Raw genomic sequence first — 21,324 nt, 5'->3', positions numbered from 1 at the left:
AGTTTTTCACTGTCTTTCCGGTTCTTTCATGTTCTTCTCTGAGTAACATCAATGGTTGCTGGGTCTAACAAAGGCTTTTCCCTGCAAAGACATTCCCAGCTGGAACACGTGACGTGAAACTTAATGCACATCAACTTTTGTTCTCCTGGAGTTTGTTTTTGCCGGGAGAGGTCGCATGCTTTAACACAGCTATGAGTTAGAGGAATCTTACTTGCGAAGTACAAGGAAACAACCGAGGTTCGGTCATGTAGGAACATCTAAAACTGTTTACAGCAACCGAGCCTTTGGAGAAGCATCATCCAGCTCTTATAAATGCGTAAATGTGCTTTTGTTAGCGGGTGTTTTGGTTTCGTGCCGTCGAGGTGAGTCCCACACACTTCATTACCGTAAATCTGTGCCCAGTGTTTTGAGATTTTTTTTTTTTTAAACACAAGTCTCAGATGTATTTAAAGCGTAAATAATATATTTCTGTTTATTTTATGTATGTAACGTTATGTTTTATTAACACCTAATTAGGCGTGATAGTAAATAAGTTGGGTTAACGCTAAGGATAGCTTGATGAATTATGTTTAGTATCACCACCTGCTTTGTGGCCATGAATCAAAATTATTGTTATTGTTGCCAGCCGGTAATTGCACTTTACACTGTATGTAACGATGTACAGTGGTAACAAAAATGGTATCATAAATGTAATATGATGTTATGTTGTTGAATGTCATCATAATGTTTTGGAAGTCCAAATTTTACAAGACCTGTAAAACTCGCTGTATGTTACTATATGCTATGTTACTATATGCATAGCATATCGATGCCCAAAATGCTGTCATGAGTCCTTTTAAGGTTTGACACCTTCATATAACGTTACTTCTAATGTGAAAGGTAACTTTTATATAAAAGGTAATTGTGAATTTATCAAGCTAGGCTGTAGTGGAGCACTGGACGGTGTTGTATTAGTAGAATATGCATTTTTATTTGAAAGTTTGCATGCTAAAAATTGTTTGAAAGATCATATATTTGCATTGGAAAACTGAAATTCACTTCCTCATATTTTCAATTGTGAACTCTAAAAGAGAGGGAAGTAAAAGTTTAAAGGTCAAGTTATTAGCGGTAATGTTCTGTCCCTCATATGTGCACAATTATTTCTGAAAGTTATAACATCAAACTATAAGGCAGCTGTAAAATATTTGGCATCCCTTAAAACTAGCATTTGGAAGCGTGTGTGTGTGTGTGTGTGTCCCAGTTTTGCTTGTATTGTGTGAGTCTGTGGCCCAAATGTCCCCTGACCATTAAAAACTGAAATCAATATTTGGAGAATCCCCTATGAGGAAAATAAATATCTAAAAGTATAATAATCCAAAAATGTTTGTGTTAAAGGATAGAAAACAATAAGCCTGTATAAACAACAGAAATAAATGGAAAGCCCCTATGTTATTGTGTGTGATTACTTGGGCTATTTGTACTTTACACTATGCATTAATTATCTCATTGCTGTCAGAAAAATTGATGGCATTCATTACTAACTTGACTTTTCCCACTAGACTTTTGGTTTCTTCCCCACCAATATTTCAGCAGTGGCTCTGAGGCCTGTTAAGAGGATTAGTCTCAGGCAAAGGGAAGTAACTTAACTGATTTTGCCCAGAACATGCGTCACTTGACAAGAATTTCAGAGTTGTGCAGTGACTGCCATTGGATTAGTTTGGCTAGAGAATGTTTTGATCCATTTCATTTTTCTATACACGACACCAGTCGTATTTACTTAAGCCACGGTTTGCTGGAATTGCTTATGCGACCACTGAGCTCTACTCAAATGCTGAGGTGTCAGCTATGCCTGAGGTGTCTTCATTACGGTAGTTCTGTGTACTGTGATTTGTCAGCATAATTTTAGTGCCTTCTGACAGCATTGAGAGTTGTTGCACTGATTTCAGTGAATGTGGTGGGCAATGGGCATTTGATTAAATATCATGACAACTTTATGTGAAATGAAATGTGACGTTCTCTCGCAGTCAGCCTGTAATGTAAAGTGACAGAGATAATGAGGTAATGAGATATCAGATTTAGTTTAACCACAGAATTGGAAAACAAGCCAAAGACCCACACAGAGTGATATTGTAGTGTTTTTAGCTCTCAAAGTGCACATAATTGAGTATTTATTACTTGGACTTCCTTGGTTGTTGCTTCCTTTCAGGTACACTGTTCATCTCATTTATATTAATTTATTATAGAGTATTATTCAAAAGTTTGGAATTAGTAAGAAATTAATACTTTTTTCAGCAGGGATTCATTACATTTATCAAAAGACATTTATAATGTTACAAAATATTTATTTAATGTTTTTTTTTCTTCTGGAAAACAAAATGGATCTATCACAATTTCCATAAAAATATGAAGCAGCACAACTGTTCAACATTGATAATAATGAAAAATATTTCTTAAACACCAAATCGGTATACTTGAATTATTTCTGAAGGATCATGTGACACTGAAGACTGGAGTAATGGCGGCTAAAAAATCAGCTTTGCCATCACAAGAACAAATTACATTTTAAAATATATTAAAATTAGTGCTGGGCAATCGATTAATCGCATCCAAAATAAAAGTTTGTCTTTACATAATATGTCTGTGTACTGTGTATAATTATAATGTATATATAAATACACACACATGTAGCCTATGTATATATTTAAGAAAAAATGTATATATAAAATATTTATATGCAAGATAAATTTAAATATAAATATATATATATATATAAACACACTCCATGTATATATTTAAGAAATATTTGCATACTGTGTGTATATATATATATATATATATATATATATATATATATATATATATATATATATATATATATATATATATATATATATATATATATATATATATATATATATATATATATATATATATATATATATATATATATATATATATATATATATATATATATATATATATATATATATATAGGGGTGCCACAATTCTCAATATAATATTGAACCGTTCGGTATGGCATTCATGGTTCAATATGCGTTTGTGAATTGCGTTTGTTTTTCGGTTTTGCATTTAATTTATTATTTTTATTTCTCTCTGAATTAGCTCTGTTTGACTGTGCCTATAAGTCTACGCGCTGATATGAGCAAATATCCAATCACTATGCACTAGAGCTGCAACTAACGATAATTTTTTCTGTCGACTAATCTAACGATTATTTTTTCGATTAGTCGACTAATCTAACGATTATTTTTCCGGATTAATCTTATGATTCTTTTTTACTGATTATTGTACTTCAAAGAGGGTAGTGAATTTGTATATTATTTTAACATGAAATCAATGAATGATGACAATATTAATTGTATTTCAGGAAGGGTAGTGTACATAGTAGGCCATGCCATTTTATAAAGAAATATATGAACACAAGAAGCTTTTTAAACATAATATATAATGATACTATTCATCATAAAATGTATACAGAGTAGGCCTAATTAGGAAAAGTTGTTTACTATAGTAGTTGAGTATGATTTACTTATTGATTTGTGTCAATAGTAAACGAAAATGCACTTGTATTTATCTGCAAAAGGTTCACATACAGGAGCTTTCAGCATAGTTTTAATATAGTATAACTAGTTGTCTATTTTGAAAATACATGTGCATAAACAACGACTAAAGCTGCCAGAAGTTTTAGCCCAAACTTCAAAGACACATTTAAATGATTAAATCTAGAGGCATATCTTAACTTTAATGTTACTTTAATCATGCAAACTACCTATATACAGCATGTTATTGTGCATATGTGTTTGGGACAGAGCGGAACCAGGTCGCATTAACAGGAGATATATGCAGCCCATAATAAATAAAAGCACGAGACGTACTGGGGTCGGAGAAGAACCCCGGAAAATGTGACCGTCTGTTGCAATACACGCGCCACGGTTCAGCTGCGCGAGAGAACACTGGCAGCAGGGTTGCCAGGTTTACACAACAAAACCCACCCATTCGTTACTCAAAACTAGTCCAAAACAAGCCCAATCGCGTTTCGGGGAGGTTCTCTGGTAAACATCGCGTTCGGGGGGTTAAATATGTGTGTTTTTTTGCAGGGCTGCCGGCTAAAATTCTCATTCCCGGGGCTAAATATCACATAATTGGGATCGCTTCAACCCGCGGACATGAGACACAGCCCGCGGCAACAGTGTAGAAGTAGCCCAATTCCGCGGAAAAAACCGGGACTTGGCAACACTGACTGGCAGTGTGAAAGCTCCCGCTCTCCACGCGCACAGCACCTGCTCTGCCACCGCGCGCAATGTGAAACCGGCATTACAGAGCGAACAAAGCACAGTTTTATTCGGCTTCTGTTTAAAGTACTCCCACACTTTTGAATGTCGCGGTCTGGCTTTATATGATAAATGATCATTTTCACTATGCCCGGGAGCAGAAGCTGCCATTATTCTAGATCTTCTGTTCCATTCTAGAACGTAAATAATGTGCCGCCGACGCGTCGACGCATTTCACGCACGTCGACGTATTTTCGTAGTCGACGACGTCGACGCGTCGTTGCAGCCCTACTATGCACTAAAGTTAGGGGGTGTTTAGCCAGGCTTGCTGGTGTCAGATTTCACATTTTAACAGAGCGGTGAAGTGAGGCTGCTGGTGTGCGCACCACCATCTTTCAAATCTGTGGTGTGGGTGGGGTGTGCAATATCATGATTTTTGATCGTGGACGATTAAAATGTCTCAAATCTGCTTTTGAAAAAAATATCATACACATTCTATCATTTGCCTCCATCCCAATGTACTGAACAACGTGACATACATTCACATCACACGTTAGGGGTAGAGTTATACTCACAGAACACTTTAGTTATTCACAATCACGAAAGTTCATTATTTGCCTGCGTTTTAAAGCCTTTCATTCGCCTTTCATACATTTAATTTGCGTGCTTATGCACTGTTAACATGCGCTTTTCTGAGCACGAGCACTAAAAGCCTGTCAAATGCGTGATTACTGGACTCAAATACACACAAGGTTAACATAAACACAGTCGGTTATGTCTAAAGTGAAATTGGCGTGTGTCTGTATATTAGATGCATGCAGGTCTTAAATTGACAGCTGCGCAGCCTAGTGAACACGCTGCAGCTTGTCCTTAAAAGGACAGTTCACCTCTAAAATTATGTAATTATTTACTCACTCTAATGTTGTACCAAACCTATATTAATTTTGTTCTGTTGAACACAGACCATGGAATACCAGACAGTTGATGGAAGCCATTGACATCCATGTTATTATTTCAATGGGGACCAGCAACTGGTTAGTTTCCAACATTCTTTAAAATATATTTTATGTCCAACAGAAGAAAGAACTTTATTTAGGTTTAAAACAACTTGAGTGTGAGTAATCGATGACAGAATTTTCATTTTTGAGTGAACTATTCCTTTAATGTTAATTCAACAAATGACAAAGAGAAAATCACTCTCTGCTCTTGACTGAAAAACTTTAGAATAGCAAAAAACTGATGTGACAAGCCATCAGAACCGAACCGAAAACCGTGGTAAAAAAAACCGAGGTATGTATTGAACCATGGACTACTGTATTGTTGCATCCCTAATATATATAATTATATACTGTACACACACATATAATATTATAACTTTTATTTTGAATGTGATTAATCACGATTAATCAATTGCCCAGCACTAATTAAAATAGAAAATGTTATTGTTTTTAAATTTTATTTTCAATTATATTTTTTCACAATATTACTATTTCACTGTATTTAAAGGTCCAGTTTTTCCTGTTTTTTGAAGCTTTGATTGTGTTTACAGTGTGCAATATAACGTGTGTTCATGTTTCGCGTGTAAAAAAACAGTATTTTTCACACAATTTACTTATCTGTATACCGCTGTTTTCACTGTCCTAAAAACGCCTCTTACCATAACGGGGAGATGCATGTGCTCAAAGTACAGCGTTCCTGGCCAAACAAAGGTGATTTGACTCCGGGATGAAAATAACAGCGTCTCGACAACATAGCGACAAACACACTACAAACGCAACCGAACGCAACACTTCCTCTTCTCCACGTGGGAGAGCAACAAGACCACGCCCCCCAAGAAAATATATGCAGCCTTGAATAAAAGACTTCTTTCAAAAACATTTAAAAAAATCCTACAGACCCCAAACTTTTGTGTGCACACTGAATATTTTTGCCTTGTTTACATTTTGTGGGCCAATTGGAGGTTCAAACACAGAGCAAACCTCAGATATTTGAAACACTGAGACCCACTGGGACTAGTGCTGTTTTGAAGCAGATAATGCTGACAAAATCTTCCCATCACAAAAACAACCCAAAAAAAAAGAACTCTCTCACATTCCAGTCTTGCCCAATTTTGCCTGGCTGTGCACATCTGAAAATGTGGTTGAAAAAACTAAAGTTTTTTTTTTTGGTCTTCTCTTTATGTTCTGTAGGAATAGTGAACTACTAAATAATGGAGGAATTCGTGATGAAAAAGATTCTGGAAGTGATACATTGAAGTAAAGGAAGCCACACAGATTAGGTAAGGGGAGCCGGCTTCACATGTCTGCTGCTTAATTGTGATTTATTTGAACAAGATCTAATGGTTTATCTGTCTTTCCCACTGAAGCAGGACTGTAGTCAGCACATGCAGACCTCATTTTCTCTTAAAGGAATGTTTCAGCTTCAAAACAGATAAGCTCAATCAGCAGCTTTTGTGGCATAATGTCAGTTACCACAGAAAATTATTTTGACTTACCACTTAAAGAATACTTAGACATTTCTGATGATAAAACCAGCCAGAAACAATCTAAACGAGCTTGCTGCTACCTGACGGCAGGTGAAGGTGATAAACTAGCAAAAACACCTACAGATGTTACAACTTTACAGCTTATTATGGGAGAATTTAGTGCTTCAACAAAAATGTGAGGTTCACAATGTTAAATTCTATTGTAAGTGCCTTATTATAATAGGGCTGTCAAACGATTAATTGCGATCAATCACATCAATCACACAAAGTTTGTATTTATATAATTAATACATTATTATTATCATTATTTATATTTTAATACACACACATATATATTTAAGAAATATTTGCATATATATATCATATAAATTCTGTATAGGCCTATATATAAAATCATTGAATTCAGGTGTTCCAATCACTTCCATGGCCAAATGTGTATAAAATCAAGCCCCATTTGGGAAATTTCCTCACTACTAAATATTCCACGGTCAATTGTTAGTGGTATTATAACAAAGTGGAAACAATTGGGAACAACAGCAACTCAGCCACGAAGTGGTTGGCCACGTAAAATCACAGAGCGGGTCAATAGCTACAGGCCTGAGATTAGCTCAAGAACAGTGCTTAGAGAGCTTCGTGGAATGGGTTTCCATGGGCGAGCAGATGCATCTAAGCCTTACATCACCAAGTGCAATGCAAAACGTCACATGCAGTGGTGTAAAGCACTGTTCTCTGGAGTGACGAATCACGCTTCTCTATCTGGCAATCCAATGGACGAGTCTGGGTTTGGCAGTTGCCAGGACAACGGTACTCGCCTGACTGCAATATGCCAAGTGTAAAGTTTGTTGGCGGGGGGATTATGGTGTGGGTTTTTTTTTTTTCAGGGGTTGGGATTGGCCCCTTAGTTCCAGTGAAAGGAACTCTTAATGCTACAGCATACCAAGACATTTTGGACAATTTTATGCTCCCAACTTTGTGGGAACAGTTTGGAGATGGCTCCTTCCTGTTCCAACGTGACTGACATGGATGAGCGAGTTTGGTGTGGAGGAACTTCACTGGCCTGCAGTCCTGACCTCAACCTGATAGAACACCAGGCGAGCCAGGCCTTCTCGTCCAACATCAGTGCCTGAGCTCACAAATGCGCTTCTAGAAGAATGGTCAAAAATTCCCATAAACAGACTCCTAAACCTTGTGGAAAGCCTTCCCAGAAGAGTTTAAGCTGTTATAGCTGCATACTCCATATTAACTCTATATTAAACCCTACGGATTAAGAATGGGATGTCATTAAAGTTCATGTGCATGTAAAGGCAGACGTCCCAAAACTTTTGGCTATATAGTGTATATTTTTTAAACAAAAACTTTTATTTTGGATGCAATTAATCGCAATTAATTGTTTGACAGCACTATAGGTACTATGTTTACATTTTTATGGTACTAGATATTCTACATCAAATAATGTATTGAACTTGTATTGACATTTTTTTTTTAAAATTCTTCCTATTAATAGAAATGTGTTTGCTTATATTCTTCCTTTTTACTGGCATACATCCTCATACCTCATAGTTTGGATGATGTGATGTGGCTGGAATCCAGCTTTAGCTATGAAACTTGTTTGGTTTCTTCAGTGTCACTATTATGGTATTTTAAAAAACTTTCAAACAGTTTTGTTGTTTTGGTTGGGAGGGGTTATGTTTTAAAGAAATCAAAGCAGATAAATGTAAACCTATGGGCTGAACCAAATAGGGTCCTCAAAACCTCTCCTTATCATGATAACCTGCTCTAGACCTTTTCTAAAGACAATGAGAAAAGGATAATAATAGCTTGATGGGCAAGTTGCGGCAATTGTTTTCCTACCCGGATGATCGTTCGGTATCCAGTCCAAGACTCCAAAAATGATATCAGTCAGGAAGCTGCCAGTCTGCCAAGAGCCTTTCCCACGGAATCACCTCACGCTTTACACTGCACTGTCTGAATGAGAGGCCTCTTTGTGTCTGACACAGAAACTTAGAAATGGAGATACTGAGTAAAAGAGAGAGAAAGGGTAAGTTCTGAGGAGTAGGAAACTTTTAAAGGAGATCAAAAGCTGCATTCGGAGCCAGATTCAGGGCACCAGAAGAAAAGGAAACTTGATGAAACCGAATGAAAGATGTGTACTAAGCACTTAAATGCAAGAACAGCCCGATGTATGAGTCTGGAATTTGTCAGCACATGTATAAATCGTTGTTTGATCCTCATTTTGTCTAGCTATTGCTCTGGGACATGCTATGTGGGGTGGAGCTGGCCACATCCTGTAGAGCACTGGCCTCTGCCTGCTCTCTCCGAGTGTGTGTGTTTATGTGGTTCTCCTGTCTGTGTGCCTGAGGATCTGTGTATTAGCCCATCCCATGTTGTGAGCAGGCCTAGATACGGTTGAGACTAAACTTTGGATTCCTTATAATCATTGCTTCACAATCTAATCGGTCGTCTTTTATGCTTCTCTTATGCAGTCTGACCAGTAGCTTTGAGATGGATTGGGTTTGTTGTTGGTCCGTGCTGCAGACTGTGGTAACGAGGCTATTTCGAGTGCGTTTTCTCACTGTTTTCCCTGCTTTTGCAGCTGTGCCTGTTAATGTCATTTTTCTGAGCCTTTCTGTGTCTCTCCTCAATCCTTTCAGACAGCAGCAGGAGAATAAGCTACAAAAACACTTTAACTTGAATAAACTGTCAGTCAGATTTCGGGTCTTCGGGAGTTTTTTTATTGTTATTTTTAAGTTTGTGCATTCTGAAACTGCATCAACTGTTTTAGTACGTTTGACTCTGGATCCTGAAGGGTGGGTTGGGTACAGAAATCAGACTCAAACACACAGGTGTTCCTGAGTGAATCAGTTTGTTTGCTCGAATCGGTTGAGTGAATCCTCCAGTGACTCTCTAATGGAAACGTTGAGTTATGCATATAACTTCTGTTCCCAGAAGGAGGGAAACGAGGTACAACACATGACTATGGGATATGGCGCTAGAGCGCGATATCCCATAGTCATGTGTTGTACCGAGTTGACCGACTGAATGGGAACAGTCACTTGTTTTAATTGATTCAATGGCTCATCAGTTGTTTAGGGTGTGCGTCTCAATCAAATCCCTAGCTTCCTAAGTTGTGAACCGGTATATAGTGTACAAGAATTCAGGCACTGGTAAGGACATTGTCCCCTACACATTGGGACACTAACTTTATTTCCTTGTTTCTTTATTTTAATGTTATTTAAAGTACATTATGATAAAAGCTTGTTACATATACATGCAGCATGTACACCAGGAAAAATAATGATAAATGTTAGCCAGATTGTTCATTAACTGCCTAGCGATGTATGTTTAATGCTGACATATGATATAATTAAAGCTGCAGTCTGTAAGTTTTGGCTCATTGTCGCCATCTCTGTTTGAAACCTGCAATTGCAGTTATTTGCGGAATTATCGTCTTTACGTGGGCTGTGCATCGGCACGGCTCCTCAGCGCGGATGAATCGAATGTTTTGAGGAGTATGTGGGGCTTGCTGTCAGTCACCGCACGGTTGTGGATACTGTACTTCGGAAAGCTACCAGTACCACTCAAATTATAACACATTACAAGCTTACCTTTGTGAACTGGGCTAAGGTAAGGAACACTTGCTGGTTATATACTTGCTCAAATTGATTTTGGATCATTTTTAACCAAAAAAAAAGAGTTAAGGAATGCAGCTTTAGGTAATGGTTTGTATTTTAAAAAACCTATCATGTATATGTCTCACGTGATTTATGTTTCGCACTTTGGAAGGGAGCATCAATGCTCCCTGGTTTTCTCTGCACTGTCAGCACATTGTGGTACTTTTTAGGGAGCAAATGTTTCAGTGCGGATCTTGCGAGATATATAGTAACAAACACATCAATTGGTTAAGATATCAAGTAGGATGATAAATCTTTTTTTATTTTTATAATCTGAGCTCAAAGATAGTAGTGTGCTTAATGGCTAAATAATACTTGAGCTTAATAGGTACATTAACCCTAACGAACAAATCTAATAGAGGCACGAGTTTATCCCTCAGATTTTATTAAAAGTAGCTTTACACGAGTGTACAGCACAACACTTGGCATTTGAGTTAACGGACCACAAAACTGATTAGAGACGCCCTGATAGAGGAAAGATTGGATCTAAATCTTCAGAACGCACCTTGTGTCTCTGTAAGTTACGTAAACACAACTTGAAAAGACGAGTGGGCGGCGTTGCATGTATAATATGTTGATGTTGTTTCTGAAGCAGGGATGTCTGTAGTGTGTGACGTTTTAACTGTTGTTGTGTCAAGGCTGCAGTCCCCCTTGGGCGGGTAGAGCTCTCTACAGGCCTTGAGCAGAGCTGGATTTTTTCCAGCTGGGTTTTTGTAAGGTGGAGGGCCATGTAGCAGCAGGGTCCTAACACAGTGCCAGACGACTTTATTATCCAATAGAAACACAGTGTCTTCCCTCTCCCTTCCCCTTCTCACATACTGTCTAACCACTGCATCAGACTTGAGGGTGATTTATTTGTGTTATGCTTTGAATGTGTGTGTGAGATGTGCTGTAATTTATCCTGGTTACGGTCTCTCTAACATTTGTAAATGTCCAATATGTTAACAATTAAGTTGGTTCTAAAATTCGTTCCCAAGAATATGGGGAACTCGAGGGAAATAAAATAATTTAGCATAATGATAATTCAAATGATCACTCCTCTGCACTGCATGGGGACATTTTATTGTTTAGACTTTCATTTGTTTGCTGTTAAAAATGACTCACACTTCAATACAAACATAACCTATTCAAACTGCACGTCTGGTTTCATTAGCTGTGAATCACACTTTGAGTCTAAACCAACTCATTTCCAGTTCAACAGGACTGGAAAGACTACATCATTCAGCAATGTTCTGTGACTTCCTCTGTCGGTTACATTTAACAGGAATGGGGCCAAAGCCCATTGCTCAATAGATCAAGTAACAGTAAAGACATTTTTAATGTTACAAAAGATTTCTAATCGAAATAAATACTGTTCTTTTGAACTTTTAAACTGTTAATCAAAAAATCCAGATTTTTTTTTTTATCACGATTTCCACAAAAATATTAAGTATCACAACTGTTATCAACATTGATAATAATACGAAATGTTTCTTGAGCACCAAATCAGTTTATTTGAACGATTTCTGAAGGATCATGTGACACTGAAGAAATGATGCTGAAAACTCGGCTTTGCCATCACAGAGATTAATTACATTTTCATAAAGTATTTCAAAAATACTGTTTTTACTGTATTTTTGGTGAGCATAAACATCTTTCAAAAGTGTAAAAAAAGAAAAAAATCTTACCAACCCCTAACGTTTGAGTGTTAGTGTAACTGTATATGTATATGCTGGTGTATTATGATTGCGCAATCATGAAGACGTAATATAAAGGGAATATAATCATGGAAACAAACACACAGATCTTTTACAGAATTTCAGAGTTGTTGGGGTTTTTTTCATAAAAAGAAATCAGGTTATCCATCCAGGGGTAAACTATTCTTTTAATGAAGTATGGTATGAAGTATTTTGTTTGTGTGCGTCACAGGTGACTTTTTTTTTTCTTCCAAGCAATATTCCAAGGCTGTCAATCAACTCTGCTTTTTGTTCATTGGTATGTTGTTTTGTTCTAAACACTGTTCACTGTCAAGCTTATTTTAACATGTAAAGTTTTTATTTACATCAGCCCAGATAGGAATACCAGAAATGCCATACCAGAGAATAACAGAGTTGTGTCTCACTCACATTTTTTTTCTATTTGTTCTCTTTGTTTATCTCATCCCCTTTAATTGCTTGTGAGCTCCATTTCCTGTCAGGCGCTGCCAGGTCTCGCCAGACTACAGAAAATCCTCTCTGCCACCACGCACCTGTTATATGTGCAGTACACAGAGACGCTCTGTGCCTCGTAGTTCAGATGTGCCTTTGTGTGGGTCCGAACACCCCAGCTGAGCAATCTCCTACATCAACACACACTCATACCAAGGCCATAACCATGTCTTGAACATTGAGGGGGACCAAAGTTTTTAAGGAATTAAGTAATATAGGGATTTAATGGGTTAGTTCACCCAAAAATTTAAATTTTGTCATTAATACTCACCCTCATGTCGTTCCAAACCCGTAAGACCTTTGTTCATCTTCGTAACACAAATGAAGATATTTTTGATGAAATCCGAGAGCTTTCTGACCTCTCCATAGACAGCTCATTAACACTTTCAAGGCCCAGAAAGGGAGTAAAAACATCATTAAAATAGTCCATGTGACTCTACTGGTTCAACCTTAATTTTATGAAGCGACCTTTTGTGCGCAAAATAAATAAATAATGACATTATTCAACTATTTCTTCTAGTCTGTCTTACGCTATTGACGAAGTACTCGTGAGCATGCGTCGTGGTGCTCACGTGAACAACGTTGGCCAATGGTAAGCCAGCGTTCTGGAAGTACTGAGGTTTTAATACGAAATCTGGAGTCTGACACATGCTAGAAAAAATGGTTGAATAAAGTTGTTATTTTGGGGGGTTTTTTGCACACAAAAAGTATTCTCGTCACTTCATAAAATTAAGGTTGAACCATTGGAGTCACATGGACTTTTATCGATCTCTTTCCTACCTTTCTAGGCCTTTAAAGTGCTAATTAAATAGCTGTCTAGAGGGGTCAGAATTTTCATTTTTGGTTGAACTAACCCTTTAAGGGAATAAAGAAAAAGAAGCACAAACTGTTAACCTAGAAATCTAGACACACCCTACACAGCAGCAAATATAATTTGCAGCCAGGGCGTCTAGCAACTCTCCGTTGGCTTGCGAGCTGGAAAAAACAAACTCTAAACAGGCCAATTACATTGTGTATAGAGTCAGTGAGCGGCTTTAACATAATGACGGCAGAGTTGCGGCGGTTCCGCGTGATACTTGAAAACAAAGAAGCTGGCGAACCACGGTCTTTCGAATCGGCTTTGGCCGCGACTCTGGAAGACTTGGACAAAGAACGGCACTGAAGTAGGGCTGGGCGATATGGCCAAAAATATCATATCTCTGTATTTTTTTGGTTGAATGGTGATGGTATATATCCTGGTATTTTCTGTTTTTCTATTTGGATAAAAAAAATCTGTATTTATTTAAATTATAATTTTTTATTTAACATCCTGCCCAATGATTTCCTAAAACCAATGTTGATATTGAAGGCTATAAAAAAATACAGTAAATGTAATGTTGGCTATGCAATATTATGTGCAAAAAGAGGATTTACAAAAATAATAATTTCGTTTTTAAATTCACTAAATTAAAAATGAAAATAAAAACAAAAGCATATTAGCCTATATTTGATTACCCCATTATAATGGTCACTTCCATAAAATATATACTTACTTTTAGGTTTAAAATTCCACATATGGCACACTCTCAATCTATATGGTAGTTATCTCTCTCGCACGTACGTACGTATGCATGTATGGGTGTGTGTTGTATATGAATATACTGTATATAAATATACAGTGCTGGGTAGTAATTGATTTAAATACTAAAAAAATACAACATTTAAATACTTTAAAATACTCATCCGAAAACAGTTTTTTTTTTTAAAGTTGATTAGCCTACACGATTACTTAATATTCACAAAATGGCAGTCAATTAAATTAAATCAGAATTTATTGATGCTCCCTAATTCTTTAAAATGTTCCTTTTTGAATAGTTTTGTGGAATTACACACACAGACTGGCCACTAGCATAAACAAATAAAATATTTATTTTACGATTTAAATTACCTAAGATGTGTAATTTTGTTACGAACTAAAAGTTGTATTATGTAATGGACTACAATTTCTAAGTAATCTACCCATCACCACACACACACACACACACAAACACACACACACACAGAAACTGGAGTGTGTGAACCTTTCGTACAATGGTATAATCCAGCACGCTGACCCTCTTTGGTTGGAAACAGGATAAGAGTCTAGATTTAGTCTAGATTTGTTTGCAGTTTTTTGATATTTTAGATGGTGTACTAACAAAGGCTGTTCCTTTCAACTGTACTTTTCTGTGTATCCCAGTGCCGTGACATCCCTATTGAGAAGGCAGTGGGTTAGGGAGATAAATGACCAATTGAACTGGACTCTCTCGCTCTCTCTCTGCGTGTCTGTGCTCCACAGTGGCCCGTTAATAACTTTGCCTGTGTTTATTCTGCCCTTGCTGGCAGTTCGAGGGGTTTCCTGTTTACTCACCGAGTCGTATGTGCGTGCATCTTGTTGAGTCTTTCAAAAACAGATACAGGCACAGAAACGGGATGACGCAAGGTAAATAACAGCTTGCTTTCTCTGGTTGACATACTGAGCAGGGCTCAACAATGGCTTGCTTGATTTCATAGGGCAATCGTGAGAGAGTTTTAAGCCAGCTAATGGAACGGTCACTTGTTTTGCATCATATGATATGTCATTGTTTTCCAGCAAACGTACATACTTATGGATATAGCTGTGGACTATATAATGTTGGCAGCACAAGCAGATTTATTTTTTTTATTGTTGAGCCCTGCTGAGGAAAGATGAATGTGTGTTGTGATGCCTCATTACAGCAACAACATGAGGTGAAGCCTCTTCACAGAGAGGAGTAGATTAACATGTCAAACTCAATCCATATCTGTCAGCACAGGAACAACACTTCACAGGAAATACCTGGAACTGACTCAGACTATTCCACTATTTAGGGATTGTGGTACTGAATTGTGCTGTAGTCTGAACGTATAAGTACTGATTATTGGCTTTGGAGGACACAAGATAGCAATATGTGCAGAAGAAAGCAAAGGTTTGGGAGATGTTAGTTCTTTTCAAAACTTCTGATGGTCACATCAAAGGCTTTGTGAACTGAGCTCCACATGTTTGCCACAATTTTCCTTCCAGTGTCAGCACCCAGACAGCAGCTTTGTGTTAGTTCAACACATAAATTCAACTAGTGAAAAAAGGCTTTGTGTTTTCTTTGTCGACAGTAAGAGCGGAGTCAGGTTGACGCTGTGCAAGCAAGACTGTGCTGTCTGTGAAGGAAAAAGCTGTTGTTCATAACTCATACAGCTGTGCTGGATCAAAGCTTTTCTGGGTGTTGGGGATCTGCAGCATCTGGAAGTGGGTCAGCGCTGGCTCTTGCTCCAGCTGATGACAATCTTCTGCAGCAGTAGAGAGATGCTTGCTCCTCGTGAACAAAGTGACCTGCAGGGGCAGTGTGGCTGTTTTTAATGGCTGTATTGTTTACGATTTCTCTGGGAGGGTGTGTTTATGTAATTTACTTAAAACATTTATGAAAAGTCTGTAACATTCAATTTAATGTTCATGTTCTATGCAGTACAATACAAAAAAAAACCTCCATAGTCTCTCCAGCACATTCATAGTTGTAAAGTTATAAAATGGCTCCTAAGTTGTCATAGTATCGGCATCAGAACCATGTACATCTATTGTATGACCATCCATATTTCATATAAGTGGTTATTAGGTATCCAGGAACACTTCACTCTGATAAACAGCAATTTGGTCAATTTCAATAGAGACTGTTTACATGTAGTCTGAAAGGTAGATTTATAAAAAGCTTGATTTAATGTTAACACTGGGTCAAAATCCTGTTTCCCCCTGGTTGTTACAATATTTCTCTGCACTTTTATGTATAAATTGCTTACAAACTTTTGACCCTGGATGGAATTGGGTTCTGTAAGATATTTTTAATGACTAAGGGTGCATTTATTTGATTAAAAAACCCCACTGTAAAACTGGGATATTATAACTATTTCAAATAAATATTTTCTATTTTGATATATTTTAAAATGTAATTTATTCCTGTGATGGCAAAGCTGAATTTTCAGCATCATTACTCCAGTCTTCCTTGTCACATGAATCTTCAGAAATTATTCTTATATTCTGATTTGGTGCTCAAGAAACATTTATTATTATCAATGTTGAAAACGGTTGTGCTTGTCTGGCTATCACCAGACCAAGCTCAATTTAAGATTGAACATTGGTCTGGAGAGTCTGCTATGTATTTTCTACTGCACAAGAGGCGTGATAAACGAGCATAATTCAAATGACTCTGTACGTAATTGGATAGTCCTTCAACCAATCAGACCACAAGAGGCGTGATCAACGGGCATCGATCCATCGCTTCTCTATCCGTCATCGTGTTAAAGCCTCCAATAGCGTGCCCGGTGGATAAGCCAGTCTGTGATTGGTTCCTGCAAAAGTGTTACAGAAACAGTAGAAAAGAATGTACAGGTTTCCAGGCTGAGTTGATGGGCAAAATCAAATCACCGGCAGATCAGGCTGGGTTTACCCAGTCTACGGTTGTGCTGCTTAATATTTTTTTGTGGAAACTGATAATTTTCCAGGATACTTTGAATAGAATGGTTTTTTTTTAAAAAAATAGAAATCTTTTGTTACAAGGTAAAACTTTTGACCCTGACTGTACAGTAAATCTACAGGACATATGTTGGCCTTGTGAAGAGTAATTTTCAGTGGTAATCACTATATTCCATGGTTTTCATTTTTGCCCATGGAGCTGGTTTTGATTCTTTCCTGTGCTGAGCCATGCATTTACAACTGATAAAGTGCATTAGAATGCTTTATGTTCCTCCTCCTGCTCTCTTCCACCACCCTTTCTCATGGCTTGACCTTTGCCCTGGTTTTGTCTCCACCAGTCTCCCAGCTGATCCCTCTCCCTGTATTATGCCTGAAGCTGTTTTGAAAACTTCTTTAGAAAAGAGAGGGTGAACAAAAGATTTAAACTCGGATTGTCATCTTTGTTTTCTCTAACAGTAACCCCATGATCTTTATGCAAATGTGTAGTGTAGTAATGACATTTTGTTATAGCTAAGGTCATTACTTGATTAAATTCATGTTGCTTAAAAATATATATAATCATATTTAAAAAGGGTGTAGTTTAGGGGAATTCACAAGGCAGGAAATGAGACACAAAGGAAGAAGGCTTTTAATGATGTTTAAGGTGCATGAGGGAAATGTATACCAGTCTTCTGGTCTACAAGTTTTGTATGCTAGTTTCTCTGGCCTATCCATGTGGAATGGGTTGAGATTTCCTCTTTCTGGGCTTCAAAATAAAGCATGTGTGTCTGTGATCCACAGAAACCCAGCCCAACACAGAAGAGCTCCATACACCAAATCATGTCTGCAGAGATAATGATGCAGTCCTGCCTCATGGACCGGAGCAGCAGCTTTTTTAAGGTGAGGGGCGAGACTCATCTCCACTGAGCTTTGCCTTGTTTGTCTGTATGTGCCTGCCTGCATGTTCTGGATTTGAATTTGCATGTACTGTATGTTATCATTACATGAGCTTCTCTAACTGAGCCTCCCATATAAAAAAAATGGTTTTACTTTTCTTTTCTTTTTTTTCATTTAGACCCAGTTTGCAACCGTGTCCGTTGCATAAACTGCTTACTAGTGTTACAAGTCATAACTTAAGTATGTTACATACAATTTTGATTAGAGTAATACAAAAGTAAGACTTCTAGTTGGTAAGCCAAGCCTAGTTCTTAAGAAACAGTCTTAACATAGTGGTTGTGTTTATGCTGGTATTAAAGCTATAGTCACCAAAAAAAAAATCACTTACTCATTCCAAAAACTGAATGACTTTGATGGCGTGGACAAAAACAATTTTTGTACCAAAACAAAGTTAATGGGGTCTGAAATAATGTTGCTTTTCAGAAATATGTGGTTTAATGTTCCACAGACGAAAGTCATTGTTATTTCTGGGACGATGAGTAAATGATAAGAACCTGTCCTTTTTTAAGGTCCATCTCAGGTGATCCCAATTAGTCAACGCTAGATACAGTAACAGGATTCCAAAATGTTTTGTGATCCAATCACTCAAACCTCATTCAGACGTAGTCAGAAACGCAAGTGACCACATGGCCTACCCATTGACGTCATGACTGAACAGCACTGTAGTTTACATCTTCCACAGTAATGTGTCAACCAGCAATAAATGATACACTGAAAACCACCATCACTGGATGAGTTTGCTTTCTGTAAGTGTCCTACTTTAGAGCCAGACAGAGCGCAGGTTAGTCAGGGCCTCTGGAGACCATGTGGAATGCTGCTCTGTCCGTTCTCTCTGCCAGCACTAAAGCTGCTGAGCTTAAGAGGTTCTCAGAGGATGATAGATCCAGTTGTTATCTCTTCAAGCTATTCTTCCGACAAACATAAAGACTTTTTGTGTGAATGTTTATGTAATTGTTTCAGGGTGACCTTGCTTATCCTCCAGCATGTGTTGTGATTATTTCATGCAGGAGGAAGTTGTAGTTGCAATTGCAAGCTTGTTACATGTAAACAATTAGACGCAGCCAAAGGCAAATAAATCAGGCTTTCGCTCCGGCGCTAATCGGCCATGACGAATGCATGATAAGATTATGAACATCAGTGAACAAAAATTTATATTCCTCCTTGTTTCCTTAACAGAAAGCACTCCTGTAACATCTCTTCCCTGTCATCAATTTAGATGATACTTCAGTGGAATGTGGTGAGCGGACTGAATTTTACCTTCGTTATCTATTAAAGGAATAGCTCAACGACAACAATAAAAAGGAAAATTCTCTTATTATTTACTTACCCATATGTTGTTCCAAACGTGTATGACTTTCTTGTTTTCTTGGAGCACAGAAGGTGACTTTTCAAAGAATATATGCCTGCCCTTTTTAAAATGAAATATGGCATAGAAAACTGTCATATGGCAGAAGACTTGAAATATAAGCTACCGTATATGCACAATATCAGAATTCTGGCAGATACCGATAAGTCAGCAAGTAACTTCGTTTTAGCCAGCAACCAATAAGTGGGGGGTCCTCAAAAACACTTTAAAGGTGCTGTAAGTTTTTGACTGTACTAAAGCGTAAAAATATCATATGTTTGCAGATATTTAGGAAACATGCTGAGTTCACATACTCGTTTCTCTGAAAGACGATGCTACAATTCTGTCGGAATGTCACGCCAGTTTACACAATAGTATTTCGACACTATAGGTTGCCAGTTGGCGGAAAACACTGCGTATTGCTGCCATGGAAGCTAGCGAACAAACTGGGTCAGAGATTGCAGATTCTACCCGACCTAAAAAGACTCGGCATCCATCTAAAAATCTCTATGATCGGGAGCATATTAAAACGTGGATAAATCATCTCATCAACTTACAGCGTTTAAGTCTCCTCACCTTATATTGTCAGTTGCGCTCATTCCTGTTGCGTGACCTTTTACTGGCAACCCGCGTGAGCGTCGAGTCTGAGGAGGAGGGGGCGGGGCAAACAATATTTTGAATTTGGACTGCAGTACCCATTTCAACCACTAGCTGTCATTCTTACATACAGCACCTTTAAATTATTTACATTTTGTTATATGAATATAACTACTGCTGTATGATATCAGTATACTTGAATTTGATGGAAAATATTGGCTAAGAGATGTTCCTGAAAATTTCAGCTTTTGTGTTTCATTAACATACATGTTGGAATGACATTAGGGTGAGTAAAAGATCACAGAATGATTTTTTGAGTGAACAGTCCCTTTAATTGAATAACTCTGCTGCTGTCACTTTGAGTGTTTATATTTTGAACACTCCTCTCAGTGTTAGGACTGTGTTTGGCTGAAAAAGGCGTGCTAGTAAAATGTCAGCACATAGTTTCCTAGAGTCTTTCTTGGCTGCTTTGTATGCTATGAATGACTTTACCTCACGGCTGATTAAATAGAGGCACAGATGACTGCAGAATTTGGAAGAGCTCTTGGTCTCACCAGTCTCCAGAACACCAGCCAGCACCTCACAGGCATCAGAGTTTCCTAACAAATGTCCAGCGGGTGAAAAATGCACCCTTTTTCTGCTTCATCACCTCTTTTAATGGCTCATCACTAAAGCTAAAGTCGTTCTCTGCTTCTGGATGAATTGATCAACAACTGAATCATTTTTACATCAGATCTTTCTCTGTCTCAGCAGGATTGTGTCTGTTTGCTCTATTAAGTGTAAATGATAGGTGGTCCTATTGTCTTCCTTCAGGCTGACATTACTTTCTATGTTCTTGTAAAACTTTTGGAAACATATCTTCTGCTTTTCTCTGTCAGTGCTGCTCATTAGTATTGCACAATCTCAGTGATATATGATTGGGGAAATTCCTTTGCTGGAAACAACTTTTTCTTTTTTTTTTTTTTTCACTCGTTTATGGAATTAAGAACAGAGTGCAAAATGACAACATGTGAGTTGTCCTGGTGTTGGTACTTTAGCACAGATGGCCAGAGCTTTTCACCATACATTTTCATCTACTCTCAATGTCTCTACTAATAAAAAAAAGTTAAAAGTAAATAAATAAATAGATTAATGCATAAATAATATTAAACATCTACACTAGCATTGAAAAGTTTTGTTTATGTTTTTGGAAGTCTCTTATGCTAAAAAAAAGGCTATTTGATTAAATTGCAGTAAAATTAGTAATATTCAAAAATATATTACATATATTTATTTCATCCTTGCTGAATAAAAGTATTAATTTCTTTAAAAAAAAAAACTTACTAAACCCAAACT

The 21,324-nt window shown here is 37.4% G+C and overlaps 1 protein-coding gene across 6 annotated transcripts in view; it reads left to right on the top strand.

Annotated features, from left to right (window-relative positions):
• The first annotated feature begins 106 nt into the window (after positions 1-106).
• rin2a (Ras and Rab interactor 2a) overlaps positions 107-21,324 on the top strand; it is a 39,715-nt gene continuing 18,497 nt past the window's right edge. For 2 of the 6 annotated variants that reach the window (XM_079843224.1, XM_079843227.1), the window contains exons 1-4: positions 140-362; positions 6,461-6,549; positions 17,892-17,990; positions 19,224-19,284. In XM_079843224.1, the coding sequence (XP_079699350.1) occupies positions 19,264-19,284 (21 nt within the window). In that variant the 5' untranslated portion in view covers positions 140-362; positions 6,461-6,549; positions 17,892-17,990; positions 19,224-19,263. Of the gene's footprint in view, positions 363-6,460; positions 6,550-17,891; positions 17,991-19,223; positions 19,285-21,324 lie in introns of all 6 variants that reach the window. The other 4 variants (XM_079843222.1, XM_079843226.1, XM_079843225.1 and 1 more) reach the window with 3 other exon arrangements.

This window comes from Gobio gobio (genome assembly GCF_949357685.1).
Source record: "Gobio gobio genome assembly, chromosome: 18".
Taxonomy (NCBI): domain Eukaryota; kingdom Metazoa; phylum Chordata; class Actinopteri; order Cypriniformes; family Gobionidae; genus Gobio; species Gobio gobio.
The sequence above is the reverse complement of the archived record's forward strand: the minus strand, read 5'-3'. Positions and strand labels throughout refer to the sequence as shown.